The sequence below is a fragment of the Ostrinia furnacalis genome, unplaced genomic scaffold (assembly GCF_004193835.3).
Source record: "Ostrinia furnacalis isolate ACB-3 unplaced genomic scaffold, ASM419383v2 OfSCF4444, whole genome shotgun sequence".
In the NCBI taxonomy this organism is placed as follows: Eukaryota; Metazoa; Arthropoda; class Insecta; order Lepidoptera; family Crambidae; genus Ostrinia; species Ostrinia furnacalis.
In genome coordinates this window covers 89,930-107,632 of record NW_021134683.1, presented here as the reverse complement: position 1 = coordinate 107,632, position 17,703 = coordinate 89,930, and the positions used below count along the sequence as shown (strand labels likewise).

General features: G+C 35.4%; 1 protein-coding gene across 8 annotated transcripts in view; it reads right to left on the bottom strand.

Moving 5' to 3' along the window:
- The window catches only part of spri (Src homology 2 domain-containing protein sprint), a 167,036-nt gene extending 150,529 nt beyond the window's left edge, over positions 1-16,507 (bottom strand). For 6 of the 8 annotated variants that reach the window (XM_028313928.1, XM_028313929.1, XM_028313931.1 and 3 more), the window contains exon 1: positions 16,318-16,507. In XM_028313928.1, coding sequence (XP_028169729.1) covers positions 16,318-16,492 — 175 coding nt within the window. In that variant the 5' untranslated portion in view covers positions 16,493-16,507. Of the gene's footprint in view, positions 1-16,222 lie in introns of all 8 variants that reach the window. The other 2 variants (XM_028313933.1, XM_028313934.1) reach the window with 2 other exon arrangements.
- Positions 16,508-17,703: the final 1,196 nt, after the last annotated feature.

Here is a 17,703-nt window from a genome sequence, read left to right as displayed (position 1 = left end):
ACGTCCAGCAGTAGAATGAATTACACTAAATTGACGATTATGAGTTTAGATATTTTGATATTCGTCAATCCACTGCTGAATATAGGCTTCGCCCGATTCTTTCCAAGTTGCCCGATTGGTAGCGGCCTGCGTCCTGCGCCCTCCTGCTACCTTTACGATGTCGTCGTTCCACCTTGTTTGTGATACCTTTTTGATATTCAGCTGTAGATATTTAATATTTATTGTCGTACAAAGAGCTTAGAAAGTTACAGTAACACTATTAGTGACCACAGTCGTCAAGTGGAACACACCTGCCCCATTCCCCTACGATAGCAAGGACGTAATAGACACACACCTGCGCTCCTGGTTGCTATGATACCTATTACATACATTATTATCCATCCTGCTTTAATATTAGTTTCAATTCAGCAATAGGCGGCTAGGCATTATATTTCTTTGTGTTCTATTCTCTATTTAGGAACGGAATCTATTCACCTAGGAAATAGTCCCCCAATAAAAACAGATAATTTATGAATCGTTAATAATAATTTAATTTTAACCATAACTAAAACTACTTCGTTTATTTATTTGTCGAGATATCGAGAAACGAGTCTGCTTCGTGAATCACATGTGATGATAAGAGCCAATGAATTCTTAGATGCTTAATCAATAAATGCCTTTTACCCAAAATCTAAGAAATTTTACAATGCATTATCATCCATATCTCTACGAACACTAGGTGCATTATTCAACCAATAGTTATGATAATTCACCATTCGCAATCTATCATCTATTGGAATAGTTTTCAAGGAATACGGTGAAAACTCCGACGACATTCAACACGCCAGGTTAACATCATGCGAAATGTCATTTGTCTTCTGGGCCATTGCCAAGTCTAGCGTGATTTTCGATCACGTGATACCTAACCGAAATTGAAATTTTTGCATTTCCCCGTTTAGTTTTTAGTTCGATTTCGAGGTTTTAGTATATAAATGTAGGTATTCTTTGTTTTATGAGTCTAAACGTGCACCTCCAATTTACGCGATCGTTACTATTTAGTAAAGGTTAAGGAGGGTGAGGGTGAGACCTATGTTCAGCAGTGGACGCTGATAGGTAAGTATGCATACAATTCTTCAATTTTACTGGCATGTACGAGTATATCCACCGCCTTTACAAAATTGATCTTGATGATGACTATTCGAAATTGTATTTTAAATTGTTCACTACAGGGTAGCTTTGTAAGTAGAATTTATTTCCTCTCCCGAAATTGGGGCACTGTTTGTGTTTGCAATAAAGACTTAAGTTTGAAGTTCAAGGAAAATACGTGGATTTAATACAAAGTAAGTAATATTGGAACCCTTTCTCGGAGCATTCTTTGAGAATTCGCGTATGTAAATATCGTTTAGGACAGACAACGCAAATAAGGCTGGAGACAGCGGATATTGAGCAAGGTTCGACCTCGGAAATGAAGATATTTTGCTCGGCGAAAGCTGAAAATATAAAATATTTTACAAGCTTCGTAGTTTTGCGTCTATTCTAAATCACAATAAGTATAATGAAGCTCAATAGGTATAACCAATGAGGATCATTTCGATTTTTAGCTGTGAATGCAGATTTATAGGGCTAAAAAATCCTTAATACACAGTGCAAAAATTTTTGTTCCACGACAAAAATTGACGAAGTTATGGCCAAATTACTAAAAAAGTTCACTGACCGCCCGGCGCGGGGACGATGACGTCATTATATCCGATCCGAACGCTGCCGGCGTACTGCGTGGATAGAAAATATTTTTTTCTAGCCTAATTATCAGTTTTAGAGAAAAACTTGTAATAACATTTATTCATCAGAATAAAGTAAGCTATCGATAGGTAATTTTTAAAAATGGAAATTGTGAAAAATAACGCAAAAAATCCATACGCTCATACGATTCAATGGCACGCAGAGACGCGATTGGGTTCTCCGCGGTGGTATATTTGGCGATTTATTCAAATAAAGTGTACATAAGTGTTGTTAGAGTCATATCTTCTTCCAAGTAAAATATAAAAATGTATTTAAAGTATTAATTTATTTACTTCTAACAATAAGGTATAACTTCTAACAATAAGACATTGCTATGAAAATCATTTCGATGTACACTTAATAGTAATACCTACCTGTTATTTAGTTTTTCTGAGTTAAACCTACGCACCTACCTATCTATTTGCCGTTCCCATGGGCGGGCCAGCTGCTGCAGGAAAGGACAGCCGCTCCGTGCTGGAAATCTATTTAATCTTAGCCTAGAAGCTGGGTATGACTACCCCGCCCCTCTCCTCTCCCCAGGTCATAAACNGAATAAATGTTATTAAAAGTTTTTTTCTAAAACTGATAGTTTAGCCGGAAAAAAATATTTTCCATCCCATTAGTACGCCGGCTGCGCTCGATTCGGATATAATGACGTCACGCGGCCCTGCGTACGTTGACTTTTAGCGGCAAAAACGGCCTATGTTTATTACTTAATATCTTCGTAAGTAATGGTCCGATTTGGATAATTAAAAAAGATATATCTTTCTTATGTCTTAAAGATTAACGTAGATACTAGTTTTATTGAATTTTCTACAACAGTACTGATACTCATTGAATTATCCCGCTAAAATTTTTAATATTTTTGGTCTGTAACACCAAACATACATATTTCTATGTTCTGTGTTCTGTAACATGAGCTCCATAGCATACATTTATAATGTTCCAACAGACGTGCTTTTGTTTAATTTAATTTAATATTGTTTAAAGAATTTAACAAAAAGAAAATGATCTCTGTATATTTCTCTCTAGTTTTCTGTGATTATTTTTTTGCATTTCTAGGTATGTGGTTTTTTTCCCGGAATCAGCATTATTAATATCATAACAAGAAAAACCATTAATCAATAGACATTCTCTTCCTAATACAATAAATTAAAACTGTGGTGGTATATTATTACTCGCACGCACAATGTTATTTATTGAATACTTTCCAAAATCGTTCATCTAACACTATACGATGTCTTTAATTGGATAACCACTGTTTGCTTCCATTTTAATTTTCTCACAATTGTTTTGGCATTACTTTGAACTAGAATCATGTCTGAAGAAATTTAAATGTTTAATTTAATTTCGATTTTGAAGTTCCGTTGGTAGTAAATAAAAGTCATTTCAGTTCGAACAGATTCAAAAAGCTTGTTATCGATTGCTCTACAGGTCGCAAATGTATTACACAATATCCACACTGATCGATCTGAACATCCACAAAGAACTTGCAAATTAGAACCAACTCTAAATCAAAGAACTAAGGTCAAAAATGTTTTGTTGCATTTCTGCAAGTGACCATAACTCTAACAAGTTACACATTTACTCTGTAAGTCAATGGAATAAGGTCAAAAGTTGAACGGAATATTGCCGGTGTGCAAAATGACCATTACACAACTGGCCATTGGATTCGGGCACGCTTTCGGGCGCGATGACACGGTTAATTTTTAACATCTCGGTTGGCTTGTTACTGTCGTCCTTTTAATTTTCGAGTGGTTTGGCTGATTAATACACCCCTCCCCTGCTCGTGGTTGCATTATTTGTTTGAGCACAGTTTTTACAAGTTTTTTTTTTTCGATGTAAATTTTTTTAGAAACTTAATTGTTTTAATACAATTTTTTTCAAATAAATTACCTACTTTAAATTTTCATGCTCTATTTTGCAATATTTTTTACTTGTAAAGTTGCAACGGAGAATGTTAATGAAATATAAAAATTGCGTAATGTTTGAATAAATACGACAATCACATAACTTTTCACTTAACATTTAAAATGTAGGTTATTATCTCAACTGCATTGAACATTGAACTCTGACCCAATCGATGCCAGGTTATCGAGCGTGCTTCTCTCTCGAATGCAGAATCGATTGTTATTATACTGTCTAAATGTCACGTGCCTGTGTTTATAAACACGGAGATGATCTTTTGTGAACAGATGTGCTTCAATGAAGTATTTTTTTCCTTTTTATTATTTAAAGATGCTTTTTTTTTGGGTGGGGTACATAGCTCGTAGAGACGATGGCCGTTGGGGCAGAAAAGTTCTCGAGTGGCGACCACGGGCTGGAAGACGTAGCGTGGGCAGGCCTCCTGGTAAGGGTCGCGGGAAGAGCCTGGATGCGTGCAGCGCAGGACCGTGCATTGTGGAAAACCTTGGAGGAGGCCTTTGTCCAGTAGTGGACGTCATTTGGCTGAAACGAACGAGCGAACGAACGAACATAATTTTGATTTAAAGCTTATTTTATATTGATCGCTTGAATGTAGTACAAAATAATAAATACACGAAATGCACTTAACGCATAATAATTGCTCGAATCAAGGCTCGAAACCGGTATTTTATTACAATATTCCAGTTACATTCGGAATACTTTTAATACTTATTAAATAATAACGCAAATGTCATAATAATAAATTTAATATCCTTATTAAGCACTAAAAATATCGTATTTATTTTGCTGTTTCATAATAATTAATTATTGTTAATCTTATAATTGTATGCCGTTTTTATACACAATAAAAGTTGATGGTTTTTAATGAGGTTGGGACTTTATACCTTCTCGGAGATAAAATAGTTAAGGAAATTAGACATCTTATAATAGATTTATGTGCGGTCGACTGTAATTAAATGGTCCAAAATCCGAACACAATAATTCTTGGAAAAAAAATGATAAACACAACGATTATAACGTCATAGTTTTCCTTAAACACTGCCTAAACGTTTAGGAGTTAAACAAACCAATAAAAACACACACGATTCGGAAGTCGACGCGTTGTGGTTCTGCCTTCCTGTTTCGTCCCTTGAATACATAATATGCCATGGTGTCCCATCACAACTTCTTTATATTCCGAGTCAAAGATGGGCTCAAAACTTTGACAGTTTGTTTGTGAAAACTTTTTTGATAAGGGTATAATTTGCTACATGCTTATTGCATTCGTAATTTTTTAGGATGTTTTTTCGCATTTGTTTTTATGTTAAATTAATTTTCGTTTGGATTCTTAGATCATTTGAGTTTGAACATTGACCATGATTTTGTTTCTAACCTTGTGTGTAAATAATGAAAGCAAATAGGTAAATTAAATTTTAAATTATCGCTTAAATTATTCAAGTTAATTGACACCACATAAATGTTTACTTTCAACCATTTTTACCGACTTTATCTCTACTATTTAAACCTCAAAATTCATAACTTTATAGGCAGGCATGTCTTCAAGCAGACTAACGTCTCCTAAACTAACGTACCTACTTAGAAAAAAAAATTACCGTCTCTACCATTGCGCTCTTTTAATCTTCAAACTGTGTATGTCTCCCAGCAAAAACATAATCTCAATTCGTGGATCGTATTACGCATATTAACTCCGGGTGTACGTTATTTTTTGCGGCACCCCAAGGTCAGATGTCGATAACATTTTTTCTAAACACCACTATTCAAACCCACCACTTTTTGCTCACATTTTTGAAGCCAACACGCGCCTAATCCGTAAGCAATTTTGTCCGATTATCGACTTTCATACTTATCAGATAAGGACTACATTGTTGTTGTTATTTGTGAACAGGGAACACTTTGTATGTCAGTCATAATTTGGTGATACATCAACATGTTTTGCTGATCGAGTTACAACTTCTGGTGATAAAGATTATGAAAGACAGTTAACAACTTTTTCTAAACGTGAAGAATCTTAATAATCATCGACATTTTTTTTACTTGTTTTAGTGCAATATCAAATGTTAGTGGTACAAGAAGCTTGAATTCCGTCCATCTCTTCTCAGTCACTTCAGAAAAATGCTTTTCAACAAATTAAACTCAACCATGATTAGCCTCATGATTTCACAAATTGTTTGGATTACCCTAATCGATTACCACTTTCTGTCGCGTATCGATAACTCGTTTCAGTCGATTAGATTGTGGACACGATAATTTATGTAGTTACGTCAAATTAATGACACTGCCCACCTGCAGTCAGAGGCTATTAAGCGGACATTGAGCTAATTGGTTTAATAGTTCTAGTATAGGCATTAGAATAGATTCTGTTCCTTTATGGTAAGTTCCTTAATATTTCCTTTTGGGAACGAAATTATTTATTTATTTTATCATATGTTTGCACAACGCTTTCTATACCTATGTAGGTACCTATGTAGGTACCTATGTAGGTACCTATACTTTTATCATTCTATAAACAAAAAAATAACATTTATCTAAGTATCTGCGCCTAAACCGTTGAAACAACTTTGATTTTGACATTTGACTTTGAAAAAGGACATATTTATGAAATAAAACTAAAAAAAGACCTCAAGTACCGTAAGTCTCATTTCGATTACTAGTAGCACAGAGTAATTGCTAATCTAGTCTAGTGAGATAGTTAACTAATTTTACTTCTCAAGATTTAAATCGGTTAAATCAGCCATTAGTAGTTAATGAAACGCTATTAAACCCTCTACTAGCGAATAGGCAGTAGCGTTAACCTCAAAATCAGTAGCAATTCGAGTCAGGTTAGCCCAGCCCGCATGTGTCGAGCCGTCTGTGTTTGTCCTGACACGCATCCTAATGTGCTCACCTGGACACATCCTTGTTATTGCCAACTAGTATTCGATGTAAATGATGCGGGCATATACTGATGCCTTTAAGTACCTATGCTTCGGTATTTCTTGGCATTGGTGAATTGGATTGGAATTTGGAATGTTTGCCTAAATGGTTATACATAATGTGATAAAAATGTTCACAGTATATTTTTGTAGAAAGAAACTGAGCAGAAACTCCTTTCTTTATTATGGACAGCCAAGTTTTACTTCTATACAAAACATTTGTACAATTTGCTACAGATATCAAAAGAATTTTATCTTATAAATGCTCATTTAAAATAAGATTCGGTATATTTTGTCTTCGAGTGCTGGCTGCCTAAGCAATGGCTGTCTCAAAAGCACCTCATTATCACATTTGGCAGAGATATAAAATCTCTTCTCTTGTGATCCACTTTTATCAGCCACTTCCATCTTTGCAATGATTGAAGCACCGTTTTCAAATAAAGTTGCCACCACAAACGAAACCAAATCCAATATATCAATACGCTGTATCCACAAAGGGGTCACGTCCAAATGTTTTACCACTACAAGGAACTACAAAGTGCAAACACGACTTTAGCCAAGTCACCCGCCGCGGCCCGCATACTGATGTCCCGTAATCTGGGAACACGTGTGCTGGATTTGCATATTGTCCGAAGGAAGCCATTAATCAAGCTAGGACATTAAGATCTTACATAAGTCAGGTACAGTCGGGTGCTGGAGATAGCGAGGCATAAGTCATACCCAGTACCGACTGCTTGATAAATATCTTCGCAGACAAAGAATTTATTACTGCTTGCTTTGGTAGGAGTCAAGCTCTTCCCGCTTTTGCTTTTTGTTCAGCTCATCTTTCACTAATTTTGAATTGGAACGAATGCTCCTGAAGCTCACTTAAAACTAATATAACTTAAACAGTATTCGGTACTATTAGTGTACTGTTATAGATGTTATTATTATTATTCTAGCTCTATCAACTTCCAAAGAAAAAAAATACCGTTATGTTTAGTTGTAGCTTTTAATTGACATCACGTCACATAACGGATATTATTTTCCAAATCAGTTCAATTGTTATAAAATTACAGTCTTATCTACGAAAACTTTTAATTTCTATTTTACCGTTGCACGCAATAAAATTGCTGATGAAAATCCCTATGTGAATTCTAGTGTAGGGCATTTATTTGGGTTACGGTCTCAAAATATGATTCCGCTTCTAACTGTACGAGTCCAATTTCGGACGCGCAATATGTGTCTAATGTAGTTCTATCCTCATATTTCAGCCGATCTTGCGGACTCGTTTATCATCCGAAGTAAAGTCTATGTTGAAATGAGTCCATATTTCAGTGAGATTATAATAGATTTAATGCCGATTTTATAGCATCTTCAAATACATTAAGGTTAACTTTGACACTTTAAACATATACAATACAGTCTTACAAATTCTTGAAATTATTTTATCACATCGAATCAACATGGAATGGGTAATTGAAAATGAAAATAAGTAGGTACATCGTTCGTTCGTTTCAGCCGAAAGACGTAGGTACATATTTGAAAATATTTCAAAAATAAAGGGAAAGGAAACTACTGTGGGACATGGATGGAAACAGGAAAGCAAAAATAAAAGGAGTTGTAAATATTTTAGAATTAACCAAAAGGTTCTGAAGTTAATGAAATGGCCTTATTACGTTATCTCAATGAACATTAATTATGTCACATAGAAATAACTCCCAGCAGTGACCCTAATAATGAAAACGTCAGTAGTTGTCCCCATACAAAGGAAGGGAACCTAAGGGAACCCTTTTCAAAAATGATTCTGATTTTGATGTGGGTTGGTGCGGTAGCTCATAATAATGTGACCCTGTGGACACATAAAATGACCTCAAAATATTGTTGTTAAGTAGACGACTCAATGGCAACGCTAGGTTAAGTTTATTAATATAATCCGTGTCAAGAAACTTCGGCCATCTTGCAAACCAATAAAGACTAACATTGACACTAAATTGACTTTGCCCCAAATTGCAATGACGACCGACCTTTCTTAAATCACAAAGTGAAATAATCTAGAGATCACTGAAATAGTTCAGTCTGTTTTAAAAAAAATCATTAAGAAAATTGTAACAAACTGTATTTCAAATGTAAATGTGAAATGAAATGTACCAACTTGTACAGAAAACGAATACCTATAATATGATGCAATTAATTATGTAAAGCAATAAAATATAGTTAAAAAAATCAAAAACCCTTTAGAAATCCAATACCCTTTAGCTTTGACGTATTTAGGTTAGTTATTTATAAGATCTGTGGCAGATCTCTTGATAGATTGCACAGATGACGTGCATGCGGGTGGCGGATCCCTTGTTAAGATAAATGATGCTGCAGTGCCATTTGTAGCAATTGTTGGTTTAGGAAGATCGCAGTTAGATCTAATGAATAGTTTCAAGTTTAGATTTGTTGGTTTCCTGTAATATCGTGTATGTTAATAAGGTTTGGCGTTATCAACGTGAGATTATAATTAATCAACGACTCATGTTAGTAGGTACCTCGTTCATAAAACAACGTGATCAATAATGACATTTTAACTTAAATTGTCAGTCAAGTTACTTAAAAGCTAGATTCCCCAAAGACGGAGAAGCATTCATGTGGCAAAGCATTAGAGAGGCATACTTTAGTAGGTGAGATTACAGACACAGTGCTCTAACAAATTTGAAATCACTTCACACTCTCATAGCAAGCAATTGTGCAACTTCAAATAGGCCCGTTATTGATGATTCACAAGAATGTATAGCGCTTTTTACTCGCACAATGAAAGTAATTAGAACCAGTGTGAATAGTACTAACTTTAATGATGCATACGTGAGAATGAAAGCTGTTAACATTGGTTACATAAAACATTTCATAGACACCATTTTTCGTTTCACTTCGGGAATAAACTAATCAACGAAGTGAATATTTAAAAGAATAATAGGAAAGAGTGCGAAGCATTTTGAGGGTCGTTGAGCCATCATTAATCAAGCAAAAAATGACACAAAAAGTTTAAAGGGAGGGTGTAAAATCCATTGTCGTCGCTTTAACAAAATAGCACATTTACTTTAGTAGGTACATCAAAATGGGACAGTTCACAGATGCGCAGTAAGAATATTTTTTAAATCAAATATAACGGATTTCATTAATTTACTCTCTTAGCTCTAGATATGCAAATAGATATACAAAATCTAGATAGCTAAAGATATGCAAGACATTATAGAATCTCTGACCTCTTCCAAAGTTATATGCAAAGAAGAAACACGCGTGATATTACTAAAAATCCTAAAATTATTTATCTTATCTTTCTAAGGCCCAGAACAGACGGTGAAACGCAACTGCAACGAAACTGCAACTTTGTGATGATTCTGATGAATGAAACTGAAAGTTTCAAACCGGTCGCGTCATGTGTGGTCTCTCAACGGACGCTATGGCAGAAACTTAGATGCAACTCAAAAGTAACTAGCAATTGCAGTTTCGTTGCAGTTGCGTTTCACCGTCTGTTCTGGGCCTAAGAGCTACGATAAAGTAATTGAAAACAGAAAGCCGATTTTTTGTAATAATAATGCTGCTACTACTTTTACGTGTCCGTAACCCGACACGACACCGATAGATTTCCATGGGTCGTATAGCAATAACAATTTTCTATGGAGTTCCCAAAAAACTACGCGCAAGTAGGTCATGGGGGAGACTTGACGAATCGCACCCATCACTCTAGGAGCAAAGAGGGAAGATAAGACTTTACAGGCCCTTAAGAATCTGAGTGTATTGATTGATGATTTTTTTTAAAGATCGTTACTCTCCCCTGCTTCCGTTTAACAAATTGCTGCAGAAGCTGCGAAAATGTTCCATTAATTTTTGAGATTCAGTCAGCATTAATTTTATTTAGAAGTGCTGTTCACTTCATCAATATCAATTAAATTTGTTCAAGTTCGTTTCAATGGGCCGAAGAATAAAAAAAAAATTGACTAAGACCAAAATATAGCAAATAATTTGTAGTACCTACCTTGATAATAACATACAGTTATTATTGCTTAAAATAATTTTATTTTAAAGTTTTGCTCTTATGGAGCTTTCTCGATAAGTCTCATAATCTGTTAGCCCTACCAGTACCTATAAATAAAACTAAAACTAACGTAGGTACATCAAAAGCGTCCGTTTAAGGCTAATTGAATTCAACAGACATTCTAAGAATTTGGCCACGCGGTGCCTATGAAGACCGCTACTTGCAATATAAGGATCGCTTAGAACAATGGAGCGATTGTACAGACGACGACAAAATGAAGCACTACATTATGGAATCTTATGTCGTTATAATAGATGCCATTTTTCAACAAAAATATCAAGTCTGATGTGCTGTTGTTGTACCTATTGACTGGAATAGCGTTAAGGAAGGGACTCGACATAGCAATGAAGTGCCCCTGAATTGATTTTGTTAAGTCACACTATTTAGAATGTATCAAATAAGATTTTTAGGTTATTGTTTTAACAGTAACTCTTGTTATTTCTGTTGCTGAATAAAACACTCAATATTTTAAAATCCGAATCAAAATTTCAAAATCCCATAGCAAATGACGCATATTCACGACGAAATTCTGATGCACGAAAAATTCAACGAATTCCAGGAACAATTTTACTAACGGATTTCATGCGAACGTTCCAAATATAATCGATTAGCGTACAATTGATTTCAGCTCATAGGATCCGTATAATCGATTTGATTCGATATATCGCGCATCCCTAGAACATTAGCGAATGTTCCGGCACATACACGGAGGTAATTAAAAAGCCATGAGGGGAATGAAGACGCTGCTCGAATTGCAATCAGCAAGACTATTATAGTTGAATTTACAAATAGAGCAACGGTTATGACTTGAGAAAATAACGGTGAAAAATTGAAGAAAATTGTTTGAGATGAAATAAGAGCAGCAGTTTTCCTAATTGAAAAGGTTCTTCAAATAACTTTTGACGTAACGACCAAAAATATAATAAGGTCAGCTCAAAACTTGAAGGAGATTTTGATGTTACAAACATGATGTATATTATCCCTAATTCCAATCAAAACTTTGATCAAATCCCAAACTTTGGATCGATTGGTATTCATAAGGCATTGTGTAAACAGACTCCCGAATCTGGGGCCAATATTGGACAAAATAATTGAAATAATTGCGTATTCGGGTGTAGACACGATTGCCTAGTCATGACGTTTCGTAAGCACGACCCGGCGGGCACATTCCTTAGTCGGTGCAACGCCCTGGGACCTGTATGGAGTACTGATGATTCGGCCTGGCTATAGGAATGTCCGATCTACGGATATCTTAGACAAACATTGAACTTATTACTGTATTTTCTATGAGAACTCGTTCTCTTGCCGTACATTTCGTTTCAATAAACATTGCTGTAGAAAAAACTAAAATTGTCCTCGATTTTAATCTACTGCTATCACTTTTACTGTAGTAAACCTGCATAATTATATTTGTGTAAAGAAGCAAGTTCTTCCTAGAATTTGTCATTATCAATGTCATACCTAGTTTTTTTAGTCTTTTCATGATAAGATATCATAATTATTTTAATGTTTTTAAAAATAAAATTTTAAACAAAACACCTACTAGCTTTTAACAAAATTTTACTTCCATAAACGCTCATTGATCATTGGTGTAATCTCTCCAGCGCCATAAAACAAATAACAGAGCCAATTACCAGTCGGCGTCAGGTACTTTATCCATAAAACGTCATTTGTTAATCATTACTACCTACACTAGTAGATAAATGGGTACGTACGTACGTGGGCTAAGATGAAGCTATCGAAGGTCGGTGGTTACTTTCAATGCTACATTTGGTTTTAAGGCTTTATGTACGACAATTGATTGCCTTTGTAGACAGTTAGCAAATTAGCACTTTTAACTTTTATTTATTGTTGTTTTACACAACTTATTAGTGGCAGGAAGTACAACTTGAAGCAGTCTTCGAATAATCACAATGATGTAATTTTTTTAGGTAGGTATCTCTCTACTACTAACTACGGGATTGTTTGCAAAATTGGAACACTTACATCTTCTACATACAAGTCAGTCTAAATCTGGATCTACACTACTTTTTTTTTTGAAGCGACGTGCGCTGGTAGCTTGAGGAGCTTTTCCAGCTTCACCGGGCAGAGTGGCGAGTACAGAAGGTAGGTACTCTAGCCGTTTGGCGATCGTCGGTGCGCGTGCCGACGCTAGATTAATTTCTACTAATACGGTTCTATTTATAAAACAAACCAACACTATTATCACATGTTATAAAATAGCCGTAGAAGCTGATAGTGATAAGCGAAAGACGACTTCCTTAAACGGCCTACCGGTACCTATTTAAGGCGTGTTTCCTGTGCACGAGTCGTCTCATCGGACAGGCTTGCGAAACGGAGAACACGTGCGAAAAGGAGGCCGATTGCGCAAGAGTTGGAAGGGTCCGGATTTGGGAACTTATTGATTACTTTTTTGATAAGAAAAAGGCAAAAGGAGCCTCTTTCATTTTGGAATTCATTCAAAATTGCAAGATCCACCGATGACCTTTAAAGTCAGTAAAATTCTATCACTTCAACAATGAATCCCCGGTTCGAATGCCGTTACATTATTAATCCGATCAAACTCAAAGGCTTTGCAAGTCTGACACTCGTACCTAATAGAAGACTAAAAAGTGATAATGCGAAAAATTTTCCAGAACTAATAGTAATTATTAGATTTATGACAAATTTTCGACCATTCGCTATCTATGGTAGAATGTTTTCCGTAAAATGGCTATTTTAAAGATTTATGTTCGTTACGGGTTGATTCTAATAATTTCATTCTGAAGTAAGATAATAAACTCCTAGTAAAGAAACCCGCAGCCGGCTCTGAGTAGTTATCAGCCCTCCAATGCAACTCAAATCCGAACGGCGCTCTACGCTAACGGTACCAGCACTGGGCAGCATTGTTTTGGCCAATTTATACTGGCGTAAAAAACCGTGGAATGTGTTGCGAGAGGCATTATTTTCTACGTTGAGAACACTGCTTATGGCTTTAGAGTAGAGGCTTGTTGAAGACCGTATGAATAATGATCGTAGAGTTCAAAGGTGGCGTGTCTGATTCTTATTAGATAGTTTGGAAGAATTTTAATGATATAAGTACATAGTATACAAGACAGAAAATTATACTATTCACTTTAACATCGGTACTTATAGGTATCAACAATTTGAGAGAAATACTATTAAAAAAGTTGTATTATTAACTATACTGTCTAACTTCAATGCACAACTAAAACCCGATACTTGATACCATTGGTTGATAGAATTTTATGTAAAAATCCCAAGACAGGATTTACGAAATTCCTTGAAATAAAATTAGAGACTAAAATTAGGTACCTAAGCGAATTTTCAAGCTTGATAACATTACTTCAAAGTAAAAATAATGACAAAGACTTCACCTAATACTGTTAAATATTTCAAGAATAGAGTTCACATGCCTCAACCATAGTATTGCGTTAAATACGAACCGCAACTATAACATCTTTCTCATGGCGCAACAAAGACCTTACATTCCAAACTAATACTTCTTCTTTCTGAGCACTAAAACACTTCAACCGAAGCAGGAAACGTTTCATTAGATAACCGAATACATTAGCATCATAATCATCGCAAACAGCCAGTTTCCTTCCACTAAAAGGTAGAAAACACCAGATCATGTTATGCTAAAGAATACAGCTCTCAAGCCAAAGTACAGTTTTCTCGAAATATTCTAGATATAGGACGGAATTTGCATAGGATAACGCTAGACGGATAAGATAAACAGCTCGCTAGATAAAATCAAATCACTAGAACTACTAGATTTAAATAATAAACCGTTTGAACGAGATTGAAATATCAAAGCTAATAATGACATTTTTATCGAAATTTAAATTCTAATGCTTATAAAAAGATAATGAAACTAAGATTGTTGCTTGCGGCTGTTGCAAATTGCTCGCGGAAGGGCTTTTCTCCCATAATCTTAAGTTTAATCAATTGCATCCAATTAAAAATATTGGGGTAGCTGCTGCAGCAAAGGGCTGATACGACACGTAGGATATTAATTTGGAACAAAAACATGTTCCAAAACATAATTCATATTTCATCACAATCCAAGGGGATTGTCCCAGAACAATAGGTACGTTCGAATTCGTTCCTGCGTCAGATTAAAACGCGTATAACGGACACAATAAAATATGCGATTAGCACAATATATTATGGATCGAATGATAAATAACGCAAATCCAAATTATGAAAGGGAAGGCCAATGTCAACGACCTCGCCCTATGGGGACAATGGGACAAAAAGGGGCTAAACCATTTCTAAATTACTGCTCGAATATTGCTGATACGCAGTATTGTGGGCACACGCAGCACACGGTCGATAATGATCATGTTAAACCAGTTACCGGTTTTAGAGTCGGACCTCTGAACCAATTGCTGTTAATAAATTTTACAATATAATTTGCGGTTATGATCTTAACCGTTTTTTGTCATATGTTAAAAGGTACATAAGTTTTTGTTGATGCAATTAAATTAGCAATACTGAGGGATCATTATTGGAATAAAATACATAAATGATTTACATCTCAGAATGCATAATTAACTTCTCATGCTTGTTATCTCAGACTTGAAGTTTTAAAATGCTTAATTACCAACAACGATCTTTTAAAAGCTGTTACTAATCAAAAGGTTAGTAAAACCGTTAAAGGATTACTCATCAACACTCTCCATCATACCACAAGACTTGTACTAACATGTCTCCATAGAGCCATCGCCAAATCAAATTTGTATCGTATTAAGTTTAGTAGGTATCCGGGGTTCGGTAAACCAGAGGCTGGGGAGCACACGATCAATTTCAAGGGCCCCCTCGTCTTGTATTCAAATCCCTTCTTTGTCTTTCTCATTTCATACACTTGGTGATTCACAATAAAGTGGCCCCACGATATTTGCAATCGGATCAATATTTTTGGGATTTTATATCCTTCTATGTTAAACAAATTTGACAAATCTTTTTTTCTGGAACAGACCGGCTGTTATTGAAATCGTTAGGGATTGAAACTAAAACCTTGAAGCAGTTTTTAAAACTATTAACATGCTGTTTAGATGTTTTTATTGAATGAGTTAATATTATGTACCTACTAAAGCCTTAAAACAATTGCAATTAGATCAATATCTTTTAAACTATTAGCTAGCCATGTGTTTTTGACTAGGAAACCCTAGTTCTAATAAATACATTCAAACTAGAAACCTTTGCGGTTTTATGAAAATTCTTCCAAACTTAGTTACTCGTACTTGTATCGTTATCATAAGAGGATAATAAGAAACACTATTTGTTATTGAACAGAACTCAACAACAATGTAACATGATATTTGACGTGAAACAAATAACAATAACAATACAGTATTTACTCAAGTGAAACGTAAGAAACATGCTTCGGACAGCACCGTTACTAATCCTTGAATATGCAATGCCTAGTGCAGTACATAGTCACCGATAACCCTTATCAGCCAACACCGATAAAGAAACTCTGCTGATGATATCATTGAGGACACACAAAATAAAAACGCAAGCAATTAAAAACTATAAAAACAAAACAAAAGTAAATTACCTACTACTGGTAACAAAACACTAGAAATCACTGAGCAACAAAACACAAACGCAAATAAACAGAACCAAGCACTAAAATACAGGAACAACAATTACCGGCAGAACTTTCTGACACTTCACAAATCGACGACAATATCAAATTTTTCGCGTGAAATTTGATATGTGACGTTATAACTACAGAGACGCGACGCACGGACGGCGAGCGGCCCGCTACTGGGGAGCCGACCCGCTGTCCGCACGGCCGCCATCGCCGTCTCACTCTTCTACGCATGCCCGTAATATCCCTTCATCATTTCCACATTCATTCCCTTTTTTCATTACTATACCCCATTTTTCTTGCAAAACCAAAGATAACTGCACCGTTCTGCACCGCATTGGACAATCCAGAACCGAAAACACCTGACGGTCTAAACGCACGAAAGAGACAGCGAGATGCAAGGTCGATCGTGATTGCAACACCGCCTATAGCAGTTAACAGTTCAGGTTTTACACCTGGTTTGTAAAGATAAGGAGATTTAACGTTTCGTTGGGCACATAAAGAAGATCCGATACCGATTTTTGATGCTCGAGGGAAATGGACGACCGTTTTCCTCATACCGTTTGCTTTTAATCTCGATTCTCTAAAATTATTTTCCCCCAGTAAGATTTTTTATGAAGGGAGCACTTTCATCGTTTTGTGCTCTTGAAACTTGGATTTTAATTTTACTTAGGCAAGTATCGAACTCAATTTTTCTGATTGGACTTTAAAGACTCTTTGATGACTTTATAATTGAACTAATACTTTTGTTTGTGATGCTAAATAAAATTGATTTTATAGACCCGAATCACCTAGACACAGTAGAAAAAAAGTAATTTATCCAATAATTATTGCTGTTATAAAATAAAAAGCTTCTTTATAATTACTATGCATCATATCACGTAATTTATAAAATTAGTGACACAAGCTGCCAGTAAGACTTGTAAATTGCAAAATAAAGAACTTCCGAAACCTTTTGCAAAACAAAATTTTACATCCACTTCATTTACTGGTTGAATAGTGCAATATTTCACCACTCATAACAGCTTTCACTGAGACACATATGGATGAAAGTGACACTGTCACAATGCACAATGGAGTGGTCCCAGCGACTGTGACCCACACTTTCGTAGAGAAATGCTGAGCTGCGCATCTTAATGAGCTATAAGCTGGAGACTGGTAGGACACAATACTAAAGTTTGCAAGGGGTATGAAAACTTTATTATTGGTGTTTTATAGTTACAACTATAAAATTATCTCTTTCAGTAACCAAAACTTATAAAAATGATTTAGCAGTGTGCGAAAAAGTACTACTCGAAATTTAGGGTTTGTTAAATTTTTATTAATTCAAAAATGAGCGTCCATAATTTCCAGTTTCAGTTACATAAGTGCTAAAGAATAAGGATACTTCTTTACAAAACATTCCGACTACCGATAAATCGATTCCCTTACAAAGTTCACAAATT